Genomic DNA, 13739 nt, shown 5'->3' on the forward strand with positions numbered 1-13739 from the left:
AAGACAAGGTGGCTGGAAGACTTCCAACAAACGCCTCAGCCTCCTTCACTGATTTAAACCACTTATATTCTCCAGTAGTAAGCGTAATTCGAAGATCGGCTGGGTTTCGGAGAGAGGGTCTGAATCCGCTATCAAAAAGCACTTTCATTACACCTTTAAACTCAGCACGCATCTTCAGAACCTGGGGGCAAAATCCTCCACAAAACGAATGACCGTATTTTGAAAGGCAAAAGTACCTCTGTGGCGTGCCTCCATCAACAAACGGTTTTTCACCTGGTATTGATGAAAGCATAAAATAATCGGCCGTGGGCGGGAACCCAGAATTGCTCGAGGAACATAGATCCTGTGTGCCCTTTCAAGCTCAGGTGGAGTCGGAAAAAATTCTTTCCTGAAAATCTCACAGAGAAACTTGGAAAAAAATTCAACGGGAGAGCCCTTTTCGGTGGCCTCTGGCAAACCAAGAATTCGTAGATTGCAACATCTGCTCCGATTTTCAAGATCCACCATTTTGGAAAAAAGTTTACTATTCTTTTCCTTTAGGTTGGAGCAGAGAGTTTCAAGTTATTGAACACAGTGTTTTAAATCTTCAGAAGTTACGTCAATGCGAGATAAATGTTCAGCATGATCATCCACTCCAGCATTAATCTGATCCAGTTTGACATTCAGCTGGTTGAAAGAAGTTCTAAATTCAGTTCTAAAATCCATTAAAGTATCTTGTCGATGTTGTTCCAGAATAGCGAGAATGTCAGCCGGCAAAGCCGTAGAAATTTCCTTTTTCCCGGTTTTAGTACTTTTGGTAGCCATTATAAGATAGATGTGTTCGCAAGCAGGTAGAAGAGAACTAATAAAATACCTAACTAAGGTTTAAAAAGGGAGACACATAGTGCAAAGGTAAGAAGAATAATGGAGCAAAAGTTCGGAGCAACTAAACAATCGCCATCTTACCAGAAGTCCAGCCATGCTGCCTATATTTATTATAGATCTCTCTATTTTTTTGAACCAAGTTTTCAACCATGGTTCTCTCAAACTTTTAACCTTTCCTTTCAACCTAACAGGAACATAAAAATTCTGTACCCTCAAAATCTCACCTTTAAATGACCTCCATTTCTCTATTACATCTTTCCCATAAAACAAATTGTCCCAATCGACTCCTTCTAAATCCTTTCTCATCTCCTCAAAGTTAGCCTTTCTCCAATCAAAATTCTCAACCCTTGGTCCAGTCCTATCCTTCTCCCTAATTATAGTGAAACTATAAATATCATGTTCTGAAGCACAAATCCATCTGTCATCTATGGTCTGATTAACTCTTTGTTTTTGATGTCAGCTGCCAGAGGTGACATTGGAACCTTGTGTATGCTGTGAAGGAATGTGAATGCAATATGGTCTGATCATTGAATGTTGATAAAACTAGTGTTTGTTTTAAGAATTAATCAAATGAATAGGATTTATAGAATTAATAGGATGATACAGTACTTTAAATACCTCAAATGCAGAATCAATCAGGAGGTTTTGAACCTCTAAATTCATTGTTCTCAGCCTTTTCTTGAGAGTTATAGAATTACATGGCATGGAAGCAAGCTCATCGGCCCAATATGTCCACGCTGACCAAATATTTTTACAATTCTACATATTTTATGGAGCTTATCCATTAGGAATTGATCTCTTGTTCTGGTGACTTAACCAAAAATTCATGCCTTTTACCTCAAGTGCTGGTGGGAAGAACTGTGTAAGCAGTTCAAACATAATATATAACATTCATTTCTTTCCTCAGCCTGTGTACCTGACCTTGACATTTTAAAGGTTTTTAACTAAATCCTGGTCACAGATTGAGACAAAGGAGGTCATCCAACACTATTCTTATGATTGGTTTTCTTTGACCACATCTCTGACCAGCCTACAGGGTTGAGATTCAGCACCTGGCCGGGTGATGTGCCAACAGCAACCTGGCCCTTAACACCCAGAAGACCAAGGAGATCATTGTGGACTTCAGGCATGCAAGGAGCCACACTCATGTCCCCATCTACATTAATGGAGCTGTAGTGGAGCTTGCATCAAGCTTCAAATTTCTTGGTGTCCACATTTCCAATAATCTCACCTGGTCCCTGAACTCCTCCATCCTATGGAGCATCAAGAAAGCTCACCACTCTCCCAGGATACTGACGGACTTTTACCGCTGTACAGTTGAGAGCATACTCACCAACTGCATCTCAGTATGGTATGGTAATTGTCCTGTATCGGACCGCAAACACTCCAGCGGGTGGTGAAAACTGCCCAGCAGATTATCGGCACCCAATTGCCCACCATTAAGAACATTTATCATAAATGCTGCCTGGGCAGGGCGAAAAGCATTATCAAGGATGCATCTCGCCCTAACCATGGACTTTTTACTCTCCTCCCATCCGGTAGGCGCTTCAGGAGCCTCTGCTTCTGCTCAGGAAGAGCTTCTTCCCTGAGGCTGTGACCCTGCTGAACCTCACATCACAGCACTAAGCAGTATTGCACCCTCATTGTACTGTCTCAGTACTTTTATATTTGTATGCTGTAGCACTTACTTTTTATTCACAAATATTTTGTAAATAACTCTATTCTTTTGCACTTCTGGTCAGATGCTAATTGCATTTTATTGGCTTTGTATCTGTACTCAGCACAATGACAATAAAGTTGAATCTAATCTAATCTCATCTCATCTCAGTGCCAAAAGTCTTGGAGTTTTCTCTTCAAATATGTGAATGAGTTCCATGCTTAAGCTGCAAGTAGTTGCTTGGTTTGTATGTTTAATGATATGCTTTTTTTTTAAAGAATCTATTAGTTTAATTCTAAAGGGTTTGTTTCATGTGATTTTTTTTTTTCAAGGTAAGTCTAGTCTTAGCATTTCCTTCATTGTATTGGGAAGAGACTGTGGAGCTGCAACCCTCGGATATTAGCTGTGCTTTCAACAACCTCTACCTCTTCCATCTGGTTACCATGGCACATATCGTGCAGATACTTTTTACCTCAACAACAGGTGAGACTTACAAATACAAATACTACAAGAGTCACTATAATCCAAGCGTTACTGTCAACATAAATGGGATTATAAACATAGAATTATCTCAATGTCTTTTTCTCCCCCACAGAATGAGACATACTTTTGTAGTGTTTAGAAATTCATAGTCATCCAGCACAGAAACAGGTCCATTGAATCTGTGCCAACCATGAAGCATGCATTCACACCTAGTCTATAATCAGTCTACACCTATTCCTTTTTATTCTCTCTACATTCCCCTCTGGATTCTACGACTCATCAATACTAGCAGCAAATAAGTTATTAACCATTAAATTGGAAAGAATGGTGGAGTAAATTGATAGTAAATAAAATAAGAGTTAACTCCCATTTCTGTAAATCCTTTAGTGTTCCTGAACACTAAAGGTGAAGGAGGGTAATAATGGATATTTCCTAAGTTTCATGCCTGCTCTTTCCTTCATCTACATAGTTGAGTGATTGTGGAAAATCGTCAGGGCAGTGTATTAAATGAAGTCTTCTGATATTCTTAACATTTAGCATCTCAACATAAATTTTGTCTTTGACTGCATTATATTTTTAAAATCTTAAATCCCTCAGACACATTCTGTAGTTTTTTCAGCCAATATACAGGTTGAAACCTAGAAGACACTTACATTTTTATACATTTAAACAAATGTGGGTCATACCTACCTTTAAGAGAATTTCCTGTGTTCCTCTAATGTGAATGAAACTAAACTAGTATCAGCATTCTTGTTTTTTCTCATTTCAATGTCTAGTTGTTGGAGTTAATATCTAAACAATTAGAGATGGCCACTAATTGTTGGAACACCTCAAAATAACTTTTGGAGTAATTGCATCAACAAATTTTACTCCCTACCCACGCTAAAACATGCTTAGCTACTGCTACTGCACTTATTTATTTTGAGAAATATCACAGCAACCACTACCCAGCAACCTCTGACAACCCCAGTGTAACAATAACCTAATCACAGGACAATTTACAATAACCATTTAATTGACCCAGTATGTCTTTGGACTGTGGGAGGAAACGAGAGGACCTGGAGAAAATCCATGCATTCCACAGGGAGGATTTACTCCTTATAGAGGACACCATGATTTAACTCCAACACCCTGAGCTGTAATATCATCATGCTAACTGCTAAACTACCATGGTGCTCATGGATTTATGTAATACCTTTTGATGTGGCACAATATGCAAAGACAATAGACAAAAGTGCAAGCTAACAAAAATTAATGCTAAAGGCAGCAATATTAGTAGAGTGAAACAAAGAAGAAGTGGGGTATAAGTTTTGGAATACAAAACCAAGACCTTATGGACAAACATTGATGGGACCAGGTGAATATTGTTCCAAGAAGAATCCAAAGAATTTCACATTCTTAGAGTATTTCCAAATCTGGAAGAGTTTAGAGCAAAAAGAAAACAACTGCTAGAGGAACTTCCTGGGAGGCAAAAAGATACTCAATGTTTTGGGACAAGACTCTGCATCAAAGAGAGTTTAGATAGGAGACGTCCATTATAAAGAGATTGAGAGGGTTGTGAAATGGGACCTGGTAGGTGATGGGTAGAACCAGGTGAGGAGGGGGATGAAAGGCTGACGGAGCCAGAAGGGCAAGCACTGGAGTTGGGAAATGGTGGGTGATAGGGTAGAGATAGATGCAGGGGGAGGGGGGAAGGGGAGGGTGAAGGTAGAGGATTGGATTGAAAGTGTGAAGTAGAGACACAAGATGCTACAAATGCTGGAGTCTAATTAAGAAGGTATAAAGTGGAGGCAAACAAGTAGGAGATTATGGACCAGATGGAAACACTTCGGGGGGGTGGAGAAATTGGAGAGTTTAATGACGGGATATAATGAGGCCATGGACTTGAGAAGGAGAATTTTAAGAGGGGTGTGTTTTAGAACCAGGAATCAGTGCAGGTCACTAAGTTGATATGTTTACTCAGAGAAACATGTTGGTTGGCCATAAGATGATGGGTGGAAGAATGTTCTTTGTGATTTAGCTCAGAGGGTTTGAATTAGAAACATAGAAAACCTACAACACAATACAGATCCTTCGGCCTACAAAGCTTTTCTGAACATGTCCTTATCTTAGAAATTACCTAGGGTTGCCCATAGCCCTCTATTTTTCTGAGGTCCATGTACCTGTCCAGGAGTCTCTTAAAAGGCCCTATCGTACATGCCTCCACCACCGTCGCCAGCAGCCCATTCCACGCACCCACCACCCTCTGCGTAAAAAAAGATCTTAACCCTGACATCTCCTCTGTCCCTGCTTCCAGGCACCTTAAAACTGTGCCCTCTCGTACTAGCCATTTCAGCCTTGGGGAAAAAGCCTCTGATTATCCACATGAGCAATGCCTCTCATCATCTTATAAACCTCTATCAGGTCATCTCTCATCCTTTGTCGCTGCAAGGAAAAAAGGCTGAGTTCACTCTACCTATTCTCATAAGGCATGCTCCCCAATCTAGGCAACATCCTTGTAAATCTCTGCACCCTTTCTGTGGTTTCCACATCCTTCCTATAGTGAGGAGACCAGAACTGAGCACAGTGCTCCAAGTGGGGTCTGACCAGGGTCCTATATAGCTGCAACATTACCTCTCGGCTCCTAAATTTGCTGAAGGCCAGTGCACCATATGCTTTTTTTTTTTTTTCTTTTTTTTAAATTTTTTTATTAATTTTTCAAAACATTTTACAAAATTAAAAACCCCAAATCCCAATGAGGAGCATTAATACAGTGCAAGATTAAGCATACAATAACAATGTGCTACAAAGGAAGAGAATTTAACAAAAAAGCACCTAAATTAAAGACAAGTGAGCTTAGTGTCCTCCCCAAGCCCCACAACACAAGAAAAAAAACAATAACAACTCCAGACCAACCACCACACAGTATAAAGAGTATAAGTCCGGACAGTCAAATTCCCAGACTGTGAATACACTTAGCAACAGAGGATAATAATGCCTACTACCAGAAAAAAAAAGGGAGCTGAAAGCAAGGGACCGAAAAGAAGAAAAAAAAAGAAAAAAAAACCCTAGTCAGGAGGAAGGTTATGAAAGTACTCGATAAAAGGTCCCCAGACCTTATGGAACTTTAGATCCGAATTAAGAACTGAATAATGAATTTTTTCGAGGTCCAAGCAGGCCATAATGCCGTTAAGCCATTGTGCATGAGTGGGCGGGGCAACATCTCTCCATCTGAGGAGGATCAAGCGTCTCGCCAGGAGAGAGGCAAAGGATAGTATTCGGCATTTGGTCGGACCCAGACATAAATCTGTCTCGCCCCAAAAACCGAACAGAGCAATTAAGGGGTTAGGTTCTAGGTGCTGATTCAGAATACCCGATAATGTAGTGAAGACATCTTTCCAAAATTTCTCCAAGCTAGGACAGAACCAGTACATATGGATGAGAGAGGCCACGCCCCTCTTGCATTTATCACAGAGCGGACTAATGCCAGGGTAGAATCGAGATAGTTTAGATTTAGACATATGGACTCTATGAACAATCTTAAACTGTAAGAGGCAATGGCGAGCACAAAGGGAGGTTGAGTTGACTGATTTGAGAACTGAGTCCCAGCTCTCCTCGGATAAGGAGATATTTAAATCCTGCTCCCAGGCCATTTTAATTTTATCCACAGGGGCCCGTCGTAAGGCTGCTCGTTTATCTCGGATAATTGAAATTAAACCTTTACCTAGTGGATTAATGGTAAGAAATAGGTCCATAGCATTTTTCGCAGGCATTTCAGAAAAGTTAGGAATTAAAGGAGCAGTAAAGTGTCGGATTTGGAGATATCTGAAAAAGTGAGCATTAGGCAGGTTGAACTTAACGGAGAGCTGCTGAAAAGAAGCGAAGCGATTATCAATGAAGAGATCTTCAAAATGTCTAATGCCCTTCCTGTACCAAACATGGAATGCTGAATCGTACGTAGTAGGTAAAAAAAGGTGATTATGTGCGACAGGGCTAGAAACGGAAAACCCCTGGAAACCATAGCATTTCCTGAACTGAGCCCATATACGCAAAGTGTGTCTAACCAGAGGGTTAGCTATTGATCTGGGCAGACTGCTAGGGAGTGCAGAGCCAAGAAGTGCAGATATAGATAATTCTTTAGTGGAGCTCAACTCCATTGCCACCCAGTTAGGGCACTCGGGTTGACCGTGGAAGAAAGACCAGAAAGCAGCACAACGTATATTAGCTGCCCAGTAATATAAGCGAAAGTTAGGTAAAGCCATGCCACCCTCTTTTTTTAGATTTCTGGAGGTGGATTTTATTAATTCTAGAGCACTTATTCTGCCACAGATATGACAAAATAATAGAGTCTAAGGAATCAAAAAAGGATTTAGGAATAAAAATTGGGATAGATTGAAATAAGTATAAAAATTTGGGGAGAACATACATTTTAACAACATTAATACGACCTACCAAGGACATAGATAGAGGTGACCATTGTACCAGACTCTGTTTTATAGTATATGAAAGATTGACAAAGTTTTCACGAAAGAAATCTTTAAACTTCCTTGTGACTGTAATTCCAAGATAAGTAAATTGATTATGGACTACTTTAAAAGGGAGATCACGAAATATTAGTTCTTGTGCTTCTTTATTAATTGGAAAAAGTTCACTCTTATGTAAGTTGAGTTTATAGCCAGAGATCTGGCTAAACTGGTCAAGAAGTGAAAACATTAGAGGTAAGGATGTAGACGGATTTGAGAGAAAGAGTAATAAGTCATCAGCATAGAGAGAAACTTTATGCTCAACACCCCCTCTCCAAATCCCGGTCAATTCAGGACAATTTCGAAATGCTATCGCCAGAGGTTCTATAGCCAAATCAAAGAGAAAGGGACTTAAGGGGCTTCCCTGACGGGTGCCATGTTTGAGATTAAATACTTGGGATTTCTGAAAATTAGTTAGAACAGAAGCAGTAGGACACAGGTACAGCAATTGGATCCAAGAGATGAAACTTTGGCCGAGGTCAAATTTTTCTAAGACTGCAAAAAGGTAGTTCCACTCTATACGATCAAATGCTTTCTCCGCATCAAGGGAGATAACACATTCAGGAGTCCCAGTTGGAACTGAGTATAAAATATTAAATAGACGCCGAATGTTAAAAAAAGGGAGACGGTTTTTAATAAAGCCTGTTTGGTCATCAGAGATAATGGAGGGAATAATGGTTTCTAATCTATGAGCCAACACTTTAGCTAAGATCTTTACATCAACATTGAGCAGAGAGATCGGCCTGTACATATGCTTTCTTAACATGCAGTCAACCTGCACAGCAGCTTTGACTGTCTTATGGACTCAGACCCCAAGATCCCTCTGATCCTCCACACTGCCAAGAGTCTTACCATTTACACTATATTCTGCCATCATATTTGACCTACAAAAATGAACCACCTCACACTTATCTGGGTTGAACTCCATCTGCCACTTCTCAGCCCAGTTTTGCATCTTATCGATGTCCCGCTGTAACCTCTGACAGCTCTCCACACTATCCACAACACCTCCAAGCTTTGTGTCATCAGCAAATTTACTAACCCATCCCTCCACTTCTTCATCCAGGTCATTTATAAAAATCATGAAGAGAAGGGGTCTCAGAACAGATCCCTGAGGCACACCACTGGTCACCAACCTCCATGTAGAATATGACCCGTCTACAACCACTCTTTGCCTTCTGTGGGCAAGCCAGTTCTGGATCCACAAAGCAATGTCCCCTTGGATCCCATGCCTCCTTACTTTCTCAAAAAGCCTTGCATGGGGTGCCTTGTCAAATGCCTTGCTGAAATCCATATACACTACATCTACTGCTCTAACTTCATCGATGTGTTTAGTCACATCCTCAAAAAATTCAGTCAGGCTCGTAAGGCACAACCTGCCTTTCACAAAGCCATGCTGACTATTCCAATTATATTATGCCTCTCCAAATGTTCATAAATCCTGCCTGTCAGGATCTTCTCCATCAGCTTACCAACCACTGAAGTAAGACTCACTGGTCTATAATTTCCTGGGCTATCTCTACTCCCTTTCTTGAATAATGGAGCAACATCCGGAACCTCTCCCGTCCCCACTGATGATGCAAAGATCGTCGCCAGAGGCTCAGCAATCTCCTCCCTCGCCTCCCACAGTAGCCTGGAGTACATCTCATCTGGTCCCGGTGACTTATTCAGACAGACATACTTTATTGATCCCGAGGGAAACTGGTTTTCGTTACAGTCGCACCAACCAAGAATAGTGTAGAAATATAGCAATATAAACCATAAACAATTAAATAATAATAAGTAAATTATGCCAAGTGGAAATAAGTCCAGGACCAGCCTACTGGCTCAGGGTGTCTGACACTCTGAGGGAGGAGTTGCAAAGTTTGATGGCCACAGGCAGGAATGACTTCCTATGACGCTCAGTGTTGCATCTCAGTGGAATGAGTCTCTGGCTGAATGTACTCCTGTGCCTGACCAGTACATTATGGAGTGGATGGGAGACATTGTCCAAGATGGCATGCAACTTGGACAGCATCCTCTTTTCAGACACCACCGTCAGAGAATCCAGTTCCACCCCCACAACATCACTGGCCTTACGAATGAGTTTGTTGATTCTGTTGGTGTCTGCTACCTGCAGCCTGCTGCGCTAACACACAACAGCAAACATGATAGCACTGGCCACCACAGACTCGTAGAACATCCTCAGCATCGTTCAGCAGATATTAAAGAACCTCAGTCTCCTCAGGAAGTAGAGACGGCTCTGACCCTGCTTGTAGACAACCTCAGTGTTCTTTGACCAGTTCAGTTTATTGTCCATTCGTATTCCCAGGTATTTGTAATCCTCCACCATGTCCACACTGACCCCTTGGATGGAAACAGGGGTCACCGGTGCCTTAGCCCCCCTCAGGTCCACCACCAGCTCCTTAGTCTTTTTCACATTAAGCTGCAGATGATTCTGCTTGCACCATGTGACAAAGTTTCCCACTGTAGCCCTGTACTCCGCCTCATCTCCCTTGCTGATGCATCCAACTATGGCAGAGTCATCAGAAAACTTCTGAAGATGGCAAGACTGTTCAGTAGTTGAAGTCCGAGGTGTAGATGGTGAAGAGAAAGGGAGACAGGACGGTCCCCTGTGGAGCCCCAGTGCTGCTGACTACTCTGTCTGACACACACTGTTGCAAGCGCACGTACTGTGGTCTGCCAGTAAGGTAGTCAGTAATCCATGACACCAGGGAAGCATCCACCTGCATCACTATCAGCTTCTCACCCAGCAGAGCAGGGCGGATGATCCAAGTTGATGCTTTCCAAAAGCTCCAGCACATCCTCTTTCTTAATATCTATATGCTCAAGCTTTTCAGTCTGCTGTAGTTCATCCCAACAATTGCTAAGATCCTTTTCCATAGTAAATACTGAAGCAAAGTACTCATTAAGTTACCTTTGCTATCTCCTCCAGTTCCATAAACACTTTTCTACTGTCACACTTGATTGGTCCTATTCTCTCACATCTTATCCTCTTGCTCTTCACATACCTGTAGAATGCCTGGGGGTTTTCCTTAATCCTATCTGCCAAGACCTTCTCATGGCCCCTTCTAGATCTCTATCGTTATCTAGTTTTTTGAACCATTTGTAAGCTTGTCTTTTCTTCTTGACTAGATATACAACAGCCTTTGAATTAATGGGTATAAGTGCAAAAGAGTGGTGATGTTGCTAGTTTTTTTGAGAGAGTGTAGGACTAGTGTGTCCTGCATACTCCAGATGAGTGTTTTTCATTCAATATGGGAGTATTTGACCTGAATAAAAGATTTGATCTGTGAGAACTATAGTTCCAAATACCATAATATCTTGGCAAGCAATATCTGTGCTCTGTCCAAATCGCCGATAGTAGGGTTCTGAGAATTGAATTCTCATTTGGTTGGAATTGTTTGACCTTTCTGCTTATCGGCCTTTAGGTGTCACAAGTTCTTGAAGCACATGATGCAACGTGTATTGGCATATAAACTCACCAAGATTTTGTTTGTCCATTTTATTTGGATCCCTTTCTAAACCAAATAATTTACCTGATGACAATTGAAGACACTAGTATGAAATGTAATGGCACATTTTTAATGAACAGACTGTCCCATGGAGAAGGAAGGAGAGGAAAGTGAGGAGACCCATTCAGCAGCAGAACTTTATGAAACTCTTCAAGAATACACAGGCAGGTATGCAACATCAGGAGGAAAAAATGATTGTGGTCGAATGGCTTCTTGATCTGTATAACTTTCAGCAGGCATGGTGTTCCTGACGGGACTTAATCAATAACCAACCAAGGTATTAAATCATCAGCGCAATGTTTTAGGAATCTTCATCCAGTGTATGAAGATTAATAATAATGTCAGTCAATCTTAGTCTTTGAAATTTACTTCTACTAGTCACCGAGGAGAAATTTGAATGTATTAGAAGTTGGAATCTCTTACCAGAAGCAGCATGCCTTTTATTTTGTTTGAATATGTGAGATAATATCTTAACCTTGGAGGAGAATTGAAGTCAATTAAAAAAAATTGAACTAAGATGGAGCATGGGCTAAATCACCTTGATCTCTTTCATTGGTGCCCTTCAGTCACCTTCATTCGATCATTGCCATTCTCCTTGTAGCCAGCCCCAGTCTGTTTAACTCCAGGTCAAAATGTGGCCAGCCCCAGTCTCCTTCATTTGTACTGTACTGCTGCCACAACAACAAATTCCATGCCTTCTAAATTTGGTCTTGGTTTCATAAGACTTCTCTCTCTTAAGGTCTACTTTTATCGTAGCACTCTGCCATGTTTTATTAGCATAAAACTGTTCTCCTTTTATATCTGTCATTTCATTTATTGAAAGGGGAATTCAGTGCAGTGTTTGAGTCACTTAATATTTTAATGTGAATTACTGTAATTTTGCTTATTCTCTCTTGGAATTCAGGTTGCAGCAAAGCAATGTACACAAAATGCTGGAGGAACTCAGCAGGCCAGGCAGCATCTAGGAAAAGAGTATAGTTGATGTTTCAGGCCAGAACCCTTCGGCAGGACACTAGATACTGCCTGGCCTACAGAGTTCCTCCAGTATTTTGTGTATGTTGCTCAGATTTCCAGCATCTGCAGATTTTCTATTGTTTGTGCAGCAAAGCAAAGGTTTTGTTTACTTTGTGCTAAATACATTGGAATAACTTGCACTTATTAATAGATGTTTAGAAAGTAAGCCCCATGGCTGGTACTTGTGGAATTGTGTGAAGTGTGGCATCACTCCATTCCTCCGCTGTTCTGCCTTGTTCTTCAACTACCTGCTTGGTGTGCCACCACCTGGGGATCTTTCAAAAGGTAAGTGAAAGACTATTACAAGTTTGGGGAAGTATGTTTTAGTGCAGGGGTCACCAACCTTTTTTGCACTGCAAAATTCTTGCAAACCAGCCGACGGGAGTGAGGTGGTGTTAATCATGACCAGAATATAGGTGATAAGTCAACTATAATTCACTTATAAGTGCCTAATACACTTAATTTAATTTCTAAATGGGTTTATCTAACGAATTTAATATTAAACACACAGGGCATATTTTCCTTACATGAATATAGTGATAAGTCAATTATAACTCATAAGTCAATAGCATCATAACATTTTAAGTAACGTTTGGATATTAAACACACAGCACATATTTTCCTCATATGAACATATAAAATCATTGCAACACACCAATATCGCTGAATCAGTGGGAGCCCTGGGCTTGTTTCCCTGCAACAAGACGGTCCCATCAAGGGGTGATGAGAAACAGCGATACTCAAAGGGGGTTCCCTATGTCTAGTCTATTCCACAATTTAGTTTTCGTTGCATTCATTGCAGAAAACCCCGCTTCGCAGAGATATGATGTTGGAAATGGAAGCAATGTTTTCAGTGCTTTTGTGGGTATCTCAGGATATTCAGCCTTGACTTTGATCCAGAATGCTGGCAGAGATGTTAATGTCAAACATACTTTTCAGCCCACTGTCATTTGCAAGCTGGAGGAGTTGATCTTCTTCTCGTGCTGACATGGATGATTCACCGGGGACATTCACAAATGGGTCACGGATCCATTCCTTTGCACATCTTGGGTCATTTGCGGTTGGGAAGTAACGCTCGAATTCTGTCAACAGCAAAGATAGATGATCACGCACTAGCTGTGAGAAGGACAGTGCAGCCTCAGTCTCTCCCAAAATCCCAGCTAATGTTGGGAACATGTCAAATATGCCCCTGTCTACTCGCCATCCCCACAGTTCCAGTTTGGCTTTGAAAGCAGACACTTTACCTGCCAACTTGAAGACAGTTGTCATTCTCCCCTGAAGTGACAAATTGAGTTCATTGAACAGGTTGAAGATGTCACACAGATAAGCAAGTTTGCTATCCACTCCTCGTCACTGAAGTGTGCTGCCAGTGGTGACTTTTTTCCTGAAAGAAATCTCTGTAACGGCTCTCTTAACTCAAAAACCCTGGCCAGGGCTCTCTCCCTTGAAAGCCACCTGACTTCAGTGTGTAAGAGAAGGCGTTTGTGCTCTGTATCCAGTTCCTCACAAAGCTGCTCAAACAGACGTGAGTTAAGGGCTTTTGCTTTGATGTGATTGATAACTTCAACGACGTCACTCAATACACTGTTAAGATCAGGTGACATTTTTTGTCTGGCCAGCATTTCCCTGTGTATGACACAGTGTGTAGACTGGCATTCAAGAGCAACCTCTTTGACTCGGGTAGTGAAACCAGACAGCAGTCCA

General features: G+C 41.3%; 1 protein-coding gene across 5 annotated transcripts in view; it reads left to right on the forward strand.

Moving 5' to 3' along the window:
• ubr1 (ubiquitin protein ligase E3 component n-recognin 1) overlaps positions 1-13739 on the forward strand; it is a 299112-nt gene that overhangs the window by 236993 nt on the left and 48380 nt on the right. For all 5 annotated transcript variants that reach the window (XM_073040481.1, XM_073040482.1, XM_073040484.1 and 2 more), the window contains 3 exons: positions 2854-3004; positions 11102-11189; positions 12187-12320. In XM_073040481.1, the coding sequence (XP_072896582.1) occupies positions 2854-3004; positions 11102-11189; positions 12187-12320 (373 nt within the window). The remainder of the gene's footprint in view (positions 1-2853; positions 3005-11101; positions 11190-12186; positions 12321-13739) is intronic.

Source organism: Hemitrygon akajei, chromosome 3 (genome assembly GCF_048418815.1).
Source record: "Hemitrygon akajei chromosome 3, sHemAka1.3, whole genome shotgun sequence".
In the NCBI taxonomy this organism is placed as follows: domain Eukaryota; kingdom Metazoa; phylum Chordata; class Chondrichthyes; order Myliobatiformes; family Dasyatidae; genus Hemitrygon; species Hemitrygon akajei.